Below are 18,508 nucleotides of genomic sequence, written 5' to 3'. Positions count from 1 at the left end.
GACAATTTTTTTTTTTTAGAGGTCCGAAGGTCCCCAAGGGCCCGGAGGCCCCCAGGGCCCCGGATGGAAACCCCCCCCCTTTTTTTAATTTATTTTTTTATAAAAAAATATATTTTTTTAATATATTTTTATTAAATTGTTTATTAAAAGGGCCAATTTTTTTTATTTATTTTTTTAGGGGTCCGGAGGTCCCCAGGGGCCCGGAGATCCCCAGGGCCCTGGATGACAACCCCCCTTTTTTTTATAAAAAAAAATCTTTTTTTATATATATATATATATATATATATATATATGTTTATTTTTTTATATATATTTTTTTTATTAAAGGGCCCAGAGGTCCCCAGGGCCCTGGATGGCAATCCCCCTTATTATTTTATTTCTTTTTCTTTTTATATATATATATATATATATATATATATATATATATATATATATATAATTTATATTTTTTTATTTTTGTTTATATATTTTTTTTAATAAAGGGCCCAGAGGTCCCCAGGGCCCTGGATGGCAATCCCCCCCTTTTTTTTTTATAAATGTTTATTTTTTTTTATATATATTTTTTATTTATTTTTTAGTAAAGGGCCCAGAGGTCCCGGCTGGCAACCCCCCTTTTTTGTAATTTATTTTTATATAAAAAAAAAAATGTGTGTGTGTGTGTATATATATATATATATATATATATATATATATATATATATATATATATATATATTTATTTATATATTTATTAAAGGGCCCAGAGGTCCCCAGGGCCCCAGATGGCAACCCCCCTTTTATTTTTTTTATTAAAGGCCCCCCCCCCCCCGGTTCTCTGCTCCAGGAGGGCCAATGCCTGAAGCTGTGTAAGGGGCCCCATATTCCTGATGGCAGCCTGCAGCCCTGTACAGACGTACAAAAGACCGGACACCACTTCCAACTGAGTATTTCACAAAGCTTTATTGAACACTTGACAGGGTAAATAGACAGGGACACCCCGACTGTCCCTCTAGTAGTAAATACATTGTATCAGTGTAAATACTGTATAATAATACTTGATTAGACAGGAAAGATAAGCATGTTGATTGGATAACACATTTGGTTTTGGTGACCCACTAGCCATTAAGATTGATCAACTCTACATGGCACCAATCAGTGACCTTTATTTTTTTTCATCAACCAATGTCCTAGAGGCAGGTTTGGGAGCAAGCTGACCCAACCAATAGTCGGAGATGGCAGTAGGGAGGTAGGATAGAGGGAGGTAGTACAGCTTGGAGTCCCAGCCGGGTGAGTACCGGGTCCAGGGGTGGACAGCCGTCAGGGCGTGCTCCATACAATCTGGGACTTTGTACGTCTTTGGACTGGATACTACTGGTAATGCTTCCAGAGCCTCGATACCTGTTGGGTATATCAAAAGTCGAACACTGATAATGGCAGTACTGGTTATATATATATAACAAATATTATATACTGTATATAGAGGCACATTTGTGCCAATTATTTCAGGGTTAACTCCCCTCATAACTCCCATCCTCTGATGGGGACCCTAATGTAAGGAAGGCTCTGATGGGGACCCTAATGTAAGGAAGGGGGCTCTAAAGGAAAGCTTTATGTAAGGGGGGCTCTGATATTGACCTTAACACAAGGGGACTGCCCTGATGGGGAACCTAATGTGGGGGGGCTCTGATGGAAAACCTAATGTGGAGGGGGGGGGGGACTTTGATAGAGCTCTGATGGGGAGCTCAATGTATGGGGGCTCGCTCTGATGGAAACCCTAATGTAAGGGGGGCTCTGATAGATCCCCTACTGTATGGGGGGGGGGGGCTCTGATGGGGACCCTAATACAAGAGGACCTCTGATGGGGACCCTAATGTAAGGGGGCTCTGATGATGACCCTAATGTAAGGGGGCTTCGATGGAGACCCCAATGTAAGGGGGCTTCGATGGAGACCCTAAAGCAAGGTGATTGCTCTGATGGGGACCCTAATGTAAGGGGGGCTCTGATAGGAACCCTAATACAAGGTGACGGCTCTGATGAAGACCCTAATGTAGGGAGGGTGGCCTCTGATGGAGTCTCTAATGAATAGGGATTGCTCTGATGGGAACCCTAATGTAAGGGGACTGCACTGTTGGGGACCCTAAAGCAAGGGGACTTCTCTGATGGGGACCTTAAAGCAAGGTAACTGCACTGGTTATATAAAAAAAATATATATTATATACTATATATAGAGGAATATTTGTGCCAATCATCATTTCAGGGGTAACTCCCCTCATAACTCCCATCCTGTTGGTACAGCACTCTGATTGGGGACGGGGGTCTCTGATGGAGACCCTAATGTAAAGTAGGCTTCGATTGGGCATCCTAATGTTAGGAAGGCGGCTCTAAAAGAGACCCTACTGTAAGGGGGTCTCTGATGGGACCCTAATGTAAGGGGGCTCTGATGTTGACCCTAATGCAAGGGGACTTCTCTGATGGGCACCCTAATGTAAGGGGGCTCTGATGGAGATCCTAATGTAAGGGGGGGGGGTCCTTGATGGAGACCCTAATGCAAAGGGACTGCTCTGACAGAAACCCTAAATTAAGGGGGATTTTAATGGAGACCCTAAAGCAAGGGGACTGCTCTGATGGGGACCCTAATGTAAGGGAGGCTCCGATGAAGACCTTAATGCAAGGGAGGGCACTGATGAGGACCCCAATGTAAGGGGGGCTCTGATTGAGGCCCTAAAGCAATTTGATTGCTCTGATGAGGACCCTAATGTAAGGGGGCTCAAAGGGGACCTTAAAGTAAGGGGACCCTAATGTAAGGGGGGCTATGATTGAGAACCTAATGTAAAGAGGGCTCTGATGGGAACCCTAATGTAAGGGTGGCTCTAATATGGACTCTAATGTAAGGGGGCTCTGATGTGAACCCTAATGCAAGGTAACTGCTCTGATGGAGACCCTAATGTAAGGAAGGGGGCTCTGATGGAGTCCCTATTGTAAGAGGGGTTCGATGTGATCCTAATGTAAGGGGACTGCTCTGATGGGGACCTTAAAGCAAGGGGACTGCTGTGATGGGGACTGCTCTGATGAAGATCCTAACATAAGGGGGCTCTGATGGGGGACCTAATGTAAGGGGGGCTCTTATGGGGACTGCTCTGATGGAGACCCCAATATAAGGAAGGGGGTTCTGATTGAAGACCTAATGTAAGGGCACTGCAGCCTCTGATGGGGACCCTAATGTAAGGGCAGCCTCTGATGGGGACCCTAATGTAAGGGCAGCCTCTGATGGGGACCCTAATGTAAGGGCAGCCTCTGATGGGGACCCTAATATAAGGGCAGCCTCTGATGGGGACCCTAATGTAAGGCCGGGCTCTGAGGGAAACCCTAATGTAAGGGTGGGCTCTGATGGAAACCCTAATGCAGGATCACCAGGTTAAAATAAAAGAGGGAGACATGAAAAAAGAAACTTTAAAGGAAAGAGGCGTGAGGCTCAGTCAGACACCTGATACATAAAAAATCCTCTTGGATAAATGTACATCAATGACTATGGACACTCAGGTGTGGTGCGCTCTCTGCAGTAACAAAATGCTGTAATTTGTGTCTTTTATATTATAACTTACATTGCTTGAGGTAGTCCTCTCCATAGCTCTCCTTAATATGCGCTGGAAGTTTTTCCCACATTCGGTTTATGTTATTAATATAATTATCCACCATCATGCACGCAGGGGTCTTGAACGCTCCCGGCTCAATGATAGAAACCTTTACACCAAAATCACGCATCTCCCTCCTGGGGAACAGAAAACAGTACAAATGTATTATAAATGTTTCAACACAGACCACAAAATCATCATGGACTTTATTAACCAGTTCACTAATTCTCACACCTGTACGTCGTCTACGAACCGTAGACACATTTTACATATCTGCCATGGGCCTAGTGATTCAGTAATAACCTGTAGCCACTTTGTTTCTTAAAAGTTTTTACCCCCCCCCCCCCCCCCCCCCCCCCCCCATGACCAGGAAATTTTTTGCTATTCAGCATTGTGCTACTTGAACTGGTGTTAAACAGTGTGTTTATGCAGCGCTGCACCCAAATTCAATTTTTATATTTTTTTCCACACAAATAAAGCTTTCTTTTGGTGTTATTTGATCACCGATGTTTTTATTTTATATAAACAAAAATTATATTTAAAAAAAAAATATTTGTATTTGCTGCTATAAAACCAGGGCTTTTTTTCAGCAGGAACGCAGTTCCGGTGATCTGACGATATGGTTCCGGCTATCGAGATGGTTCCTGTAAGGATTGCGCAGGCGCAATCCTGCAAACGTCCAGGGCGACGTGGAATTTGAGGTAAGTGGCCAGTCGGCCTCACGTCCTCGCTTCGCTCAGATGGCTCGCTCCGCTCGCTCGGCCTCCTGGCTCATTTTTTTTTTTAACATCCTCCAATCCACGGGGATTTTAAGGAATGAGTGTCATGGTCTTACCTCTTTGCAGGCTCCTCATCACTGACCTGTGCGAGCAGCCATCTTGCTTCCTTTCTTGTAACCTGTCACACCCTGCGGCTCCTCCTTTCCACTGGGAGGAGCTGGCTGCTCAGCATATATATATGACGGCAGCTGCAGCATTTTCTCGCTTGGGCCTTTCGTCTGTCACCCCTTCTGTGATCGTGCTGCCTGCTCCTGGTTGCCGACCCGGCCTCGGACGTTCCTTCCGGTTCCTGATCCCCGGCTTCGTTTCTCCCCGTCTCTGGCTACAGACTCCGGCTTGGCTGACTCTCATCCCTGCCTATCGACCCTGGCACTGTTGGACGACTCTTCTGGCTGTTTCGATCGTCTGTGTGGACGTTGACCTTGCTGTTTGGTTTTCAATAAAATCTTCTGATTCATTTATCTGTTTTGTACGTCTGATTCATGCTTCCATGACAATGAGCCTGGATGCCGGCCGGAGATTTTCATCGGCAAGGATTGCGCCTGCGCAGTCCTTACAGGAACCATCTCGATAGAGGAACCATACCGACAAGTCACCGGCACCTCCAGAACTGAATGTATGTAATAGCAGATGGGGTGTGCTGGAGGACATATTGATGCTGGCTGCTGGGGAATCTTTTGCAGCTGGATGAGATCTATTTTTGCTGGGGGAAGGGGGTCTATTGTTGCTGGGGAGGTCTTCTGTTGCTGGTGGGGAATCTATTGTTGCTGGGGGTGTGTCTTATGTTGCAGGGGGGTCAATCGTTGCAGGAAGGGATCTACTGTTGAAGGAGGGGTCTATTGTTGCTGGGGGTGTGTCTTATGTTGCAGGGGGGTCAATCCTTGCAGGAAGGGATCTACTGTTGAAGGAGGGGTCTATTGTTGCTGGGGGTGTGTCTTATGTTGCAGGGGGGTCAATCCTTGCAGGAAGGGATCTACTGTTGAAGGAGGGGGTCTATTGTTGCTGGCTGCTGCAGGGTCTATTAATACTGGCTGTGGGAGTCCATTGTTTTTGGGGTGGACCTATTATCGCTGGGGTGTCCTTTGCTGCTAGATCTATTTTATTGCCTTTCTCGTTATCATTAACAATTTCCATACAAAATGCTTAGCACCACAAAATTATGCTTGGTTCTGCATTCTCTAAAAGGGGTGGTACTGGGAGGTTGGTAAGGGGTGGAACCAGGGAACGGTGCTCAGAGGTGGGTAGGGGTGGAATCAAGGGGTGACTCGGAAGGGAAGAGTTCCTGTACCTATTCCATGAGAAAAAAAAGCCCTGTATAAAACATATCCAATACAATACTTTTTATCATAAATTTAAACCAAAATGTATTCTACTACATGTCTTTGGTAAAAAAAAAAAAGAAAAAAAAATCTCAATAAGTCTATTTGGCTTTGTTTGTGTGAAAGTTATAGCATCTAGAGAGGATAGGATATATACTGTATATTTTTTATTTATTTATGTTTACTAGTAATGGTGGTGATCAGCAACTTAGGCCCCGTACACACGAGAGGATCGATCCGCTGAAATTGATCCGCGGATCGGTTTCAGCGGATAGATCCGCTGGTGTGTACGATCCAGCGGATATTTATCCGCGGATATATTTCGGGCCGACCGATTTCCAGCAGATAAAAATTTGTAGACATGCTAAGAAATCTATCCGCTGGAATCGGCTCCAGCGGATCGATCGGGTGGTCTGTACAGACTCACCGGATCGATCCGTCCGAACCCATCCCTCGCATGCGTCGTAATGATTTGACGCATGCGTGGAATTCCTTATATGACAGCGTCACGCACGTCGCCGCGTCATCATCGCGGCGACGGCGCGACACGTCATCGCGATGGGAATTCATCGCGGATTTCGATCCGATGGTGTGTACACTCCATCGGATCAAAATCCTCAGAGGATTTATCCGTGGAAACGGTCCGGAGGACCGTATCCGCGGATAAATCCTATTGTGTGTACTAGGCCTTATAGTGGGACTGTGATAGTGCACGCCGGCGCAAGTCAGCAATTGCGCTGCGTAACTATTGTTACGCAGGCGCAATTGCTTACTGAATCTGGGCCAGAGGGTTCATCACAGCCTCACAAGTACTTTTGGATGAAAAGAACAAGGGGTCATATTAAGCTACAATCCTTTTGCCACCGATCATCATGGCAACTCACCTTAGGCTGTCCGAGAAAGCCTCCAGGCCAAACTTTGAAGGACAGTATCCCCCACCCACATAAGCCAATCTCCCACAGACACTGGATACAACGACAATGCGTCCCCGGGCTTTTCTGACAAGAGGCAGCAAGCGCACCGTGACATCGATCGTCCCGAGAAGATTCACATTCAGGACCTCGGAGAAGTCTTCTTTTGTTTGCCACTCGTTGGGAGCAAAAGTCGTGGTAAAACCAGCGTTGTTCACCAATCCCCAAAGCCCTAAGAGCCATGAGACAGAGTAAGGTCAGTACTGAAATCAGCAATCAAAACACTTTGTAAATCTTTAGCAATAAGAATGTTTCTAAAGACTCCAACAAAGATGCTTATAAAACCAGGCATCTTCTTTCTTTTTACATTTCTTAACCTAAAGAAAAAAAAGTCTTCTGATCACCAGTGGCCTGTCCATTAGGGGTGCATGGGCACCGCCCCCCCTATCCTTGCATCCAGCCCCCAATCTACTTACAGGGCGCCAGTTCGTGGAATCCAGTGGTGGAGGTGTGTTTTTTTGAAGCATGTGATTAGAACTAGAGGCTCTGATAGGCTTCAAAAAAGGGTGGGCTCAGGGCGCAGAGCACTGCGCCCCGATCTTACCCAGTTGTATGCCATCGCCACACTTATCTTCCTCCAAGCCAATCCGGAAGCGGGTCTTGAGACCCGTCACAGAACTGGCTGAAAGGACATAAGATCCTATTGGATGCCTAGAAGGAGGAGGGAGGAGCCGCACAGCGGGAGCCTCCGTGATGCAGAAAAAAAGAAGAGAAGAGGACAAAGGAGCCCACAACCCGCCCGCTGCCCGCCGCCCGTAGGAGCCTGCAACCCGGCCGCTGCCCGCCACCCATAGGAGCCTGCATACTCGCCCGCAACCTAGATTGGGTAAGTGCCGGGGGGTGCCGCTGACCAACCTTAGCCGCCCCCCCCAACAAAAAAAAACATCAGCCGGTAACGCTTCTGATACTAAGCCCCTGACATTCAGAGCCATTCCCCTTATAGAAGAAATTCACTCAAGATAAGTTATAAGGGGTATAGAAGTTGTTACATTAGATGTCTGGATTTTCGAGGCCGGCAGCTTCTCAATGCCAAAGAACCTCCAGTGTCTCCTTTACGTTGTGGCTGAGAAAATGTGAGATTGAAGTGCCACACCCAGTGGTGGCTGTTGCCCAATTTTCTTGGGGGGGGGGGGCTGCCAGTCACCCCATCCAGCTAGCCAAGCTACCACTTACCCCACCCACACCCCGGCGCTTGCTCAATCGATCGCGGCTTCCCCCTCGTCACTTGATCGCTTGCCCGTTGCCCTGCCGGCCCCACAGTTACCCCATCCAGGCCTCCTCTCGAGTCCTGGCGGTCGCTTCTCCTCCCGGGCCAATTAAGACTGAGTTAAGACTCATGGCCATTTGGGTCTTAGCACTCCCGGCCAATCAGGTCTCAGGACCTGCTTCCTGATTGCCCCGGGGAAAAAAAATCCCATTGGATTCCATGCGTCCAGCATGTAGATTAGGAGCTGGGCACATTGATTGGGGGGGCGGCGCAACCTACCGGAGCGGCCACACCAAAATCTGACCGTCCAGATATACATTTATTCACTAAAACCTTCAGGGCCATAGTGCAAGAAACCATGAAAGGCCCTCCTGACCCCAGCCGGGGCCTGGTCGCAAGTGCGACCTTTGAGACCCTATAGTTCGGTATTGTTTTTTTTTTACCATTTATTTAATTTTTTTACAATATTATTTTTTAATTATTTCATAAAACATTTTTAGGAGCCCCCTTGGGGGGCTTTGTTGAGATATCAGGGGTCTAAACAAAACACTGATGTTCCACCTTTGAGAAAGAGAAAGGAGACCAAGGACAAAGCCTTAGATCTCCATCTCTGCAGCCTCAGCTACACTGTATGAATGCATAGCTCCCAACTGTCCCTGATTTGGAGGGACTGTCCTTGATTTGGAGCAATGTCCCTCTTTCCTCCTAAATTTGTCCCTCATTTTGGTCTGATCTATATCCAAACACAAGAAATCAAAGGGGGGAAAAAAGGGTAACTCTGTATAAATAAATAGACATTAGGAAAAAAATAGAGGCCTGGATTCAAGAAGCAATTGCGCCTGTGTAACTATAAGTTACACAGCGCAATTGCTTACTTGCCCCGGCGTAACGAATGCTCCTGATTCAGGAACCTCGTTACGCCGACTGCAGCCTAAGATATGCGCGGCATAAGGCTCTTATGCCCGCATATCTTAGGCTGCATTCTTGCGATGGCCGCTAGGTGGCGTTCCCGTTGTGCTCAGCGTATAGTATGCAAATTGCATACTAACGCCGATTCACAAAGTTGCGCGAGCCCTGCGTACGCAATTTACGTCGTTTCCGTACGGCGGTTTTCGCGTAAGGCTGCCCCTGCTATTAGCAGGGGCAGCCAATGTTACGTATACCCATCGTTCCCGCGTCGCGAAATTTGAAATTTACGTAGTTTGCGTAAGTGAATCGTGAATGGCGCTGGACGCCATTCACGTTCACTTTGAAGCAAATGACGTCCTTGCGACGTCATTTGCCGCAATGCACATCGGGAAAGTTTCCCGACGGAGCATGCGCTCTACGCTCGGCGAGGGAACGCGCCTAATTTAAATGATTCCCGCCCCCTACGGGATCATTTAAATTGCGCGCACTTACACCGGGCATTTTGCCGGGGCGCCCACGCAATTTACGGAGCTACTGCTCCGTGAATCAAGGGCAGCGCAGTAAATTTGCGGGGGCGCAGGGCAAAATCGTTGCCCTGCGCCTCCGTAAAAAATGCGCAAATCTACTTGAATCCGGGCCAGAGTATGTTGCTGGACATAGGCTGGGCTCAGCTGGAGTCCTTTAGCACAAGCTAGCAGTTGCTCCACTTCCTCTGCCCTCTCAGCTGGGTCTGGTTTAGGGGGTCTTTCTGACGGCCCGTCAGTATCTCTACCACCTCCTGAGTGCTTCCCCAATCCCACTCTTCTTCCGACCCACTGTCTGAGGATCACTCTTCCCAATCAGCCTCCAAGGGCCCAAACTCTCCCTGCAGTCTTGGTGACCCCCAATCTATTTCCCCACCACTGTCACTCCACTCTGGCTCACCTGACGAGCTGTCTTCACACTCAGGCTCCTTCCAGGTTGGGTTGGCAGGGTGTACGGGTTCAGCTGGCTTTCCAGGGATGTCTGCTTGTTCCTGGTGGGCACCGGGCCCGCGGGCCGTATGTCACGTCTCCCCCCCCCCCAGTGTAACATGCAGGGGGTCCAGAACTGTTAGGGGGGTGTCTGTGTTACAAACTGTGGGGTGCTGTGTAATGTAAAAGGGTCCAGAGGTGCAGTATGCTGTGTAATGTAAAGGGGTCCAGAGGTGAAGGGTGCTATGTAATGTAAAGGGGTCCAGAGGTGAAGGGTGCTATGTAATGTAAAAGGGTTCAGAGGTGCAGGGTGCTGTGTAATGTAAAGGGGTCCAGAGGTGCAGAGTGCTGTGTAATGTAAAGGGGTCCAGAGGTGCAGGGTGCTGTGTAATGGAAAGGGGTCCAGAGGTGCAGGGTGCTGTGTAATGTAAAGGGGTCCAGAGGTGCAGGGTGCTGTGTAATGTAAAGGGGTTCAGAGGTGCAGGGTGCTGTGTAATGTAAAGGGGTTCAGAGGTGCAGGGTGCTGTGTAATGTAAAGGGGTCCAGAGGTGAAGGGTGCTATGTAATGTAAAGGGATCCAGAGGTGAAGGGTGCTGTGTAATGTAAAAGGGTTCAGAGGTGCAGGGTGCTGTGTAATGTAAAGGGGTCCAGAGGTGCAGAGTGCTGTGTAATGTAAAGGGGTCCAGAGGTGCAGGGTGCTGTGTAATGGAAAGGGGTCCAGAGGTGCAGGGTGCTGTGTAATGTAAAGGGGTCCAGAGGTGCAGGGTGCTGTGTAATGGAAAGGGGTCCAGAGGTGCAGGGTGCTGTGTAATGTAAAGGGGTCCAGAGGTGCAGGGTGCTGTGTAATGTAAAAGGGTCCAGAGGTGCGGTGCTATGTAATGTAAAGGGGTCCAGGGTGCTGTGTAATGTAAAATGGTCCAGAGGTGCAGGGTGCTGTGTAATGTAAAGGGGGCCAGAGGTACAAGGTGCTGGAACCCCACATCCCATCATTAAGAACAAAAACAAAATTTCACATGTCTACACGTTTTACCTTCCCCCGACCTGCTTGTGTGAAAGAGGCCTACAATTTTTATTGAATATGCATTTTCTTAGCTTTTTTTTATATCATAAAAAATGGCAAACATTGATAACTTAAGACGTTTTTTCTTTTCTCGCATTCTCTTACAATGATATAAAATTGGAAAGAGGTCATTAAGGCATATACAGTATATGTGGGGGGGGGGGGAACTACCTTCATTTCCAACAATGCTTGCTATCCATTCGGCAGCAGAGCTGACACTTTTGCTGTCGCTGATATCCAGGATTCTTGTCCTCAGTCGGCTGGAGGTCTCTTTCTTCAGATTTTCGGCGCCCGTCTCCGTCAGACAAGCAGCCAGGACCTTCATCCCACGATTGTCCAGCTGCTTAGCCAGCAAGTTCCCAAATCCAGAATCGCATCCGGTGATGAAGACATATTTGTCGGTGAGATTCTCCAGTATCTGGCTCTGCCGGTACCACCTGTACAGGAGAATCAACCCCAACGCCACCAGCAGGGGGAGCCACAGGATGCACATTTGTTCTGTAATAAAATACATTGATGTAGCTGAACTTCATGTTGATATAGAAGTTGCAACTATGTAATTATTTATACATTGTATTTTTTCAAATGCATGCAGTGTAAGTACAGTAAAACCTTGGTTTGAGAGTGACTTGGTTTGAGAGCATTTTGCAAGACAGGCAACATTTTTTAATACATTTAAAGCAGCTGGTCCTTGAGCCCACGATGCCCCAAAATGTTCTCCATTGTAGGGGCCCCAGAGCATTACTTTGCCCAGGGGCCCGTGATGGTATTAAGACGGCCCTGGCATGGCTGTCTTAATGAGAGGGCACTGTCCATGGGCCCCAGCTGCATGGGGGGGGCCCCCTGATCTTTCCCCAAAGCAGCTGGTCCTTGAGCCCACGATGCCCCAAAATGTTCTCCATTGTAGGGGCCCCAGAGCATTACTTTGCCCAGGGGCCTGTGATGGTATTAAGACGGCCCTGGCAGGGCTGTCTTAATGAGAGGGCACACCTGGGCGCTGTCCAGGGGCCCCAGCTGCATGGGGGGCCCCTGAACTGTCCCCAAAGCAGCTGGTCCTTGAGCCCACGATGCCCCAAAATGTTCTCCATTGTAGGGGCCCCAGAGCCATGGGCATCCGCTGAATTTTTTTTAGGGGAGGGCGCTTCGGCAGCGGCGATACACAGTCGCATTTAACCCTTTCTTCAAACGATTAAAAGCGCCCCGCTAGCGGCCGAATAGTGCAACTAAAACGATGGTAAAGCGACGCTTTTTAGCGGGCGCCTTACCGATAACGTGGCCAGCTGGCAGTGTAAAATAGCTTTTAGGATAATTCAGCTTCCGTCCATGCCCATATAAATATAGCCTAGAGAATGTACAGACCCCCCTTAAGCACAGATGGACCCCCTTCAGCAAAGATGGACCTCCCCTTCAGCACAAACCCCCCATTCCGCACAGACCTCTCCATTCAGCACAGATGGACCCCCTCCTTCAGCACAGACCCCCCCCATTCTGCACAGACCCCTCCATTCAGCACAGATGGACACCCCTTCAGTACAGACCCCCCATTCTGCACAGACCCCTCCATTCAGCACAGATGGACCCCCTTCAGCATCCCATTCAGTACCTAAGGTCAGCCATCGGCGTGGCACAGCACAACACTGGAGGGGGAGGCGCCTTTACTCTGCTCGCTGTGCCTGTGTGACATCCGGCCTGGGACCACTCAGACAGCCCGCGGCCCCGAGAGAAGGGGATGGTCGGTCAGGTGCAGTATTGTCACCCCACACCAGACCACCCCCTGCCCCCCCCCCTTGCAACACCATGGCCAACAGCTCGCCTCTCTTTCCCTGTTCTAACCTGCCTGTCACCGCGGCGCTGTCACTGCTTCAGTCGCGGAGGGGTGTCTTCAGTCTTCAACACTTTCTCGATTTTCCAGGGGGGGTCAATTGCCCCCCCCTTGCCCTATGGAGTGGACGCCTATGCCCAGAGCATTACTTTGCCCAGGGGCCCATGATGGTATTAAGACGGCCCTGGTGTCACGTCACAACTGAGTATAAAAGAGAAGAGAGGCGCCTCTAAGTGTAGCAATAGGAAGGTACAACATTTAGCAACATATTGCTACACTTAGAGGCGCCTCTCTTCTCTTTTATACTCTGGAGCTCCTGCTGGATTTTGCTTCCCTTGGGGAGGCTTCCATTTGTGGATGAAGATTTTATGGTCACACAACCAATCACATTGCTATAATCTTTTTATATGGACTATAAACTGGAGGATTTATGAATTAATGGTTGTGGAACGAATCATTTGAGTTTCCATTATTTCTTATGGGGAAACTCGCTTTGATATACAAGCGCTTTGTATTACAAGCATGTTTCTGGAAAGAATTGTGCTCGCAATCCAAGGTTTTACTGTACCTGAATTTGACTTGGTTTTAGCCTTTTGCAGTCTCTGTACAGCAGAGATTAGGCTGGGAGAGGGAGAAGCAGCAGCACAAGGAGACAACCAGTGCAAAGAGCAGGGGCGTAGCTACAGGGGGGGTCACAATTGCGACCCAATCCCATGCTCCAGGGTGCCTGTGCGCACCCCCCTATACACCTGAATAGGAGGGGCGGCAGCATGTAGGTGATCCGATTCCCCCCCATCTTCCTCCTGCAGCTGCTGAAAGCCTACTTCTCCCTCCCGCTGGTATTCAGAGCCACTGCTCCCGACGCCACTGGGTGGAAGTCACATGGAATACACAGCGCAAACAAAATGTATTTTCAAGCATTCTCATCAGCTGGACCAGGGGTGTCCAAACTTTCTAAACAAAGGGCTAGTTTACTATCCTTCAGACTTTGTGGGAATTCCCCAGTGTCAGTGGGAGTAAACAATGTGTCATCATTGGTGTCAGTGGGAGGAAGAGTGCCCCATCATTGGATGGAATAGTGCCCCAAGGGCTGGGTAGAGGCAAGCAAAGGGCCACATCCGGCCCCAGGGCCACAGTTTGGAGACCACTGAGCTAGACAATGTCTAACAATTAAAAACAGAGGCCCGGATTCTCAGAGGACTTACGACGGCGCAGCGCCATGTACGCGGTCGTAAGTCCTAATCTGGGCCGTCGTATCTATGCAACTGATTCTTAGAATTAGTTACGCATAGATAACCATTAGGCTGCATTTACACCTGAACGCGGCGTATTGTACCGCGATTTGCCGCGACAAAACGCGTAGTTTTTTAGCCTAAAATTCGCCGGAGGGGTGATTCCACATTGTCGGCTATGCCGAACGCCGAAGCTGCCTGAAAAAAAGGGTCCGGGACTTGTTTTGAGCTTCAGGCGTACGGCGTTTCGGCGTTCGGCGCGGAGATGTGAACCATCTCCATAGCCGACAATGTTAAATCACCCCTCCAGCGTATTTCAGGCTGCAATAGCGTCGGGCGTCGGGTGTAAAAACGCCTAGTGTGAATGCAGCCTTAGATCCGACAGGCGTAAGGCTCTTACGCCGTCGGATCTAAAATGCAATTTTTTTTTTGTCCGCTAGGTGTCGCCTCCGTCGTTTTCCCCGTCGAGTATGCAAATTAGCTAGATACGCGAATTCCCGAACGTACGCGCGGCCGACGCAGTGACGTTACGACGTTTACGTTAGGCTTGTCCCGGCGTAAAGTTGCCCCTGCTATGTGAGGCACAATCAATGTTAAGTATGGGCGTCGTTCCCGCGTCGAAATGTAAAAATTTACGTCGTTTGCGTAAGTCTTCCGTGAATGGGGCTGGACGCCATTTACGTTCACGTCGAAACCAATGACGTCTTTGTGATGTCTTTTGGAGCAATGCACCCTGGGATATTTATCTGACGGCGCATGCGCAGTAAATTCGGCGCGGGAACGCGCTTAATTTAAATGCGATACGCCCCCTACCCGCCTAATTTGAATTAGGCGGGCTTGCGCCGGGTGATTTACGCTACGCCGCCGCAACTTTACAGGCAAGTGCTTTGTGAATAAAGCACTTGCCTGTAAAACTTGCGGCGGCGTAACGTAAATGACATATGTTACGCCGCCGCAGAGATACGCCAGATCTACGAGAATCTGGCCCAGAGGTTTTAGTTGCACAACCTTTGCAAATAAACCGTGGAAGCCGGACTTCCTTGTTTAATGCCAATCTTCACTCTTTAAAGCGGTGGTAAAGTCTAAAGTCTAAATACGCCCCCCCCCCACCCCCTCTCCCGCAGCTTTAAGCCATAAAGCACAGCATACTAGTACATTATGACAGACTTAAGTACCAAGCGCAGCCCTCCAGTGCTACGCTTTCACCGCTCTCCTTTGTCCCCCGGGCGCTTCTATCTTCACCCAGTCTTTCTTCTGGGTATGCGATCTTCGACCTCTTGATTGGCTGTGCCAGTGTGATGACACTCCCGCTCATGCACACAGGAGTCACATCGCAGCGGCACACAGAGAGGGTATGTGGTCTGAGCTGGCACCGTGCCTCTATTGCAATCAAAATCACAGCATGTATTACAACTAGTGTTGAGCAGAATACGCCATATTCGATTTCGCGATATATCATGAATATATAGCCGAATATTCGTGAAATATTCGCTAAATTCGAATATTCGTGATATTTTATCGAAATGAAATTTTTGCGAAATTTCGCTTCTGCGAATGCGAAAATAATTGCGAAATTTCGACAACAGCGGAAGGAGCACTCTGATTGGCTCAGAATATTCGTGATATTGTATCGAAATTTCGCAAAATGCGAATGCGATATTGATGGCGGAATTTCGACAACAGCGCTAGGAGCACTCTGATTGGCTCAGAATATTCGTGATATTGTATCGAAATTACGCAAAATGCGAATGCGATATTGATTGCGGAATTTCGACAACTGCTGGCTCTGATGCAAAAGAAGGGCGGAGAAAATAATCGCGCAATATTCCTATTGCCGAATAATCGCAATGCGAATTTTCGGCAATATAAAATGATGGCTTCAGCTACTCGGCCCAAGCTCTCTAATCATACCAGCAATGCTTTTAGACGTCGATGGAGATCTCTAGGATGTGATCTGTTCTAAAAATAAAATTGAAAAAATCCGAATATTCGGAATAGCGAATATTGACCGCGAAATTCGAGATATTCGCGAATACTCGAATATGCCATATTCGAGCCGAATATTCGCAATACGAATATTCGTGAGCAACACTAATTACAACAGTGGCGGCTGGTGCTCCAATTTTTTTCGGGGGGGGGGCGCAAACAAACTGAAAAAAAAAACCCCCATCAATTGCAGCCACTCTGCCCATCAAACGCAGCCATTGTGCCCATCAATTGCCACCACTATGCCCATCAATTGCTGCCAGTGTACACATGGCTCTAATCAGATGCTTCAAAAAATTACCCTGCCGCTGTAATTCAGGCTCCCGAAAAGGGGCCTGGCGCTCGCGACCCGGTCCGAAGCTTCCGTGACCGCGCCCGAGGGACGAGCGGACTCGATCGCCGCGGGTGTCCCGCGATCGGGTCACAGGAGCTGAAGAACGGGGAGAGGTGGGTGTAAACAATTCTTCCCCGTTGTTCTGTGTGGCAGTGACACTGATCGTCTGTTCCCTGATATAGGGAACGACGATCACTGACGTCACACATCCAGCCCCGCCCCCTACACTTAGAAACACACATGAGGTCACACTTAACCCCTACAGCGCCCCCTACAGGTTAACCCCTTCACTGCCATTGTCATTTTCACAGTAATCAGTGCATTTTTATAGCACTTTTCGCAGTGAAAATGACAATGGTCCCAAAAATGTGTCAAAAGTGTCCGAAGTGTCCGCCATAATGTCGCAGTCATGAAAAAAATTGCTGATCGCCGCCATTAGTAGTAAAAAATAAAATATTAATAAAAATGCCATAAAACTATCCCCTACAGTATTTTGTAAACGCTATAACTTTTGCGCAAACTAATCAATAAACGCTTATTGCAATTTTTTGTAAAAAAAAATATGTAGAAGAATACGTATCGGCCTAAACTAAGGGAAAAAAATTATTTTTTTATATATTTTTGGGGGATATTTATTATAGCAAAAAGTAAAAAATATTGTTTGTTTTTTTTCAAAATTTACGCTCTATTTTTGTTTATAGCGCAAAAAATAAAAACCGCAGAGGTGATCAAATACCACCAAAAGAAAGCTCTATTTGTGGGGAAAAAAGGACGCCAATTTTGTTTGGGAGCCACGTCGCACGACCGCGCAATTGTCATTAAAGCGACGCAGTGCCGAATCGCAAAAAACTGGCCAGGTCCTTTACCTGCATAACGGTCCGGGTATGAAGCATGATATGAAGCATTGCGGCTTCACTGCCTGGTTCCCTACGGCGCATGTGCAAGTCACGTTGCGCCGTACTCACTGGTCCCCGCTGTGTTCTGGGAGCCGTGTGTTTCCCCAGAACACAACGGGGGGGAGTGATGCACTACCCGCAGGTCCCTGCACCGTTGACTCCCGGAAGTGGGTGCAAACAGGGATGGACTGGCCATTGGGACTTCAGGAAGTTTCCCGGTGGGCCGATGGCTCAGTGGGCCGGCTTCAGTGACAGCGGAACGCCGGCCCCCTCCGCTCCTCTGTCTCTCCCTCCCCGCAGCGCTCACCTGGGAGGAACAAAGAGGCAGGGGAGGACCAGAGGAGCAGGGGGGACGACAGAGGAGCATGGGGGAGGGGACAGACAGCTGACTCATCAGCTATGGCCTGGGAGTTTCTCACTTCTGCCTAATCTTGTCCCATAAGGGGGGGGGCACCGAACTGATTCTTTTCCCCGGGTGAAATAATGTCTAGCTTCTCCACTGGTACTGCCTATAAGAGTACCAGTACCAGCCGCTCTACTCTAATAAAGTAGAACGGCTAGTGAAGAGGGAAGAGGGGGCTTGGGTGGCCGGGGGGCGGGGGGTGCGGGAGTTGTCCGGCCGCCATGGGAGAGACCTGTCAAAGTGCGCCAGTCTGGATGAAGTCCAGGGCCAAATTTCTGTCCCAGTCCAGCACTGGGTGCAAATACCTGGGGGGGAGGGTTCCGATGAGCGGAAGTTGCACTTTAGGGTGGAGCTCCGCTTTAAAAAAATACATGCCTTCAAGAGACAGGACCGCATCCTGAACGCCTGGCAGCCGTCTCTCCTTTAGAGGGGATCCACCGCAGATCACTTTTCGGAGGGCAGTAAAGCGTGCCACCCATTTCCTCACTGATGTCATTTCAGCAAACTAAACAGACTTATTATTTAGAATTTATCTTCAGATCCGTAGATGAAAGCTTAGAAAGAAGAATTCCTTACCTGGTCACCTGTACAGGTGTGTAAGAAGAGGATTCCTGAGCCTCCCGAGCGACGTGGCGCCTCCAACAGAAGGATTGGTGCTGCGTTCCTCCAGAAGGGAAATTCTGTCCTTGTTGGGAAAACACAATCTGAGGGGTGGGTAGGGTTGTAGGGGTGGGGGAGCTGGAGGGGCCAGCCTGAATTTACTTTGGAACAAATGAAAAAAAAAAAACCCGTGCAAAACATATCAAGCGCCAAGATTCACAAGGACTTGGAACCCAAGTATGCCGGGGGCTGGACGTATTTTCTGTGCCCACCCCCAGCACTTCCGTGTTTATGCTGGGGAGTTTTATATCACGTTTTAGTGACTTTACAGCGGCGTACCGGCCAACTTTTCGAGACGGGAACGAGGGACACCTATTGGTATGAAGGCATAAAACACGCCCCCTTAAAGGAGAATTATAAAAAAAA

General features: G+C 48.6%; 1 protein-coding gene across 1 annotated transcript; it reads right to left on the bottom strand.

The window, feature by feature from the left end:
* Positions 1 to 920: 920 nt before the first annotated feature.
* On the bottom strand, positions 921 to 18,190 carry LOC120928090 (retinol dehydrogenase 7-like). Its single transcript, XM_040339185.1, has 5 exons — positions 18,059 to 18,190; positions 10,981 to 11,307; positions 6,594 to 6,852; positions 3,582 to 3,748; positions 921 to 1,377 (listed from the first exon to the last, which is right to left on the bottom strand). Exons 2-5 carry the CDS (start codon positions 11,300 to 11,302, stop codon positions 1,142 to 1,144), a joined length of 984 nt encoding a protein of 327 aa, XP_040195119.1. The 5' UTR covers positions 11,303 to 11,307; positions 18,059 to 18,190; the 3' UTR covers positions 921 to 1,141.
* Between the last annotated feature and the right edge of the window lie 318 nt (positions 18,191 to 18,508).

This window comes from Rana temporaria, chromosome 2 (genome assembly GCF_905171775.1).
Source record: "Rana temporaria chromosome 2, aRanTem1.1, whole genome shotgun sequence".
In the NCBI taxonomy this organism is placed as follows: domain Eukaryota; kingdom Metazoa; phylum Chordata; class Amphibia; order Anura; family Ranidae; genus Rana; species Rana temporaria.
The sequence above is the reverse complement of the archived record's forward strand: the minus strand, read 5'-3'. Positions and strand labels throughout refer to the sequence as shown.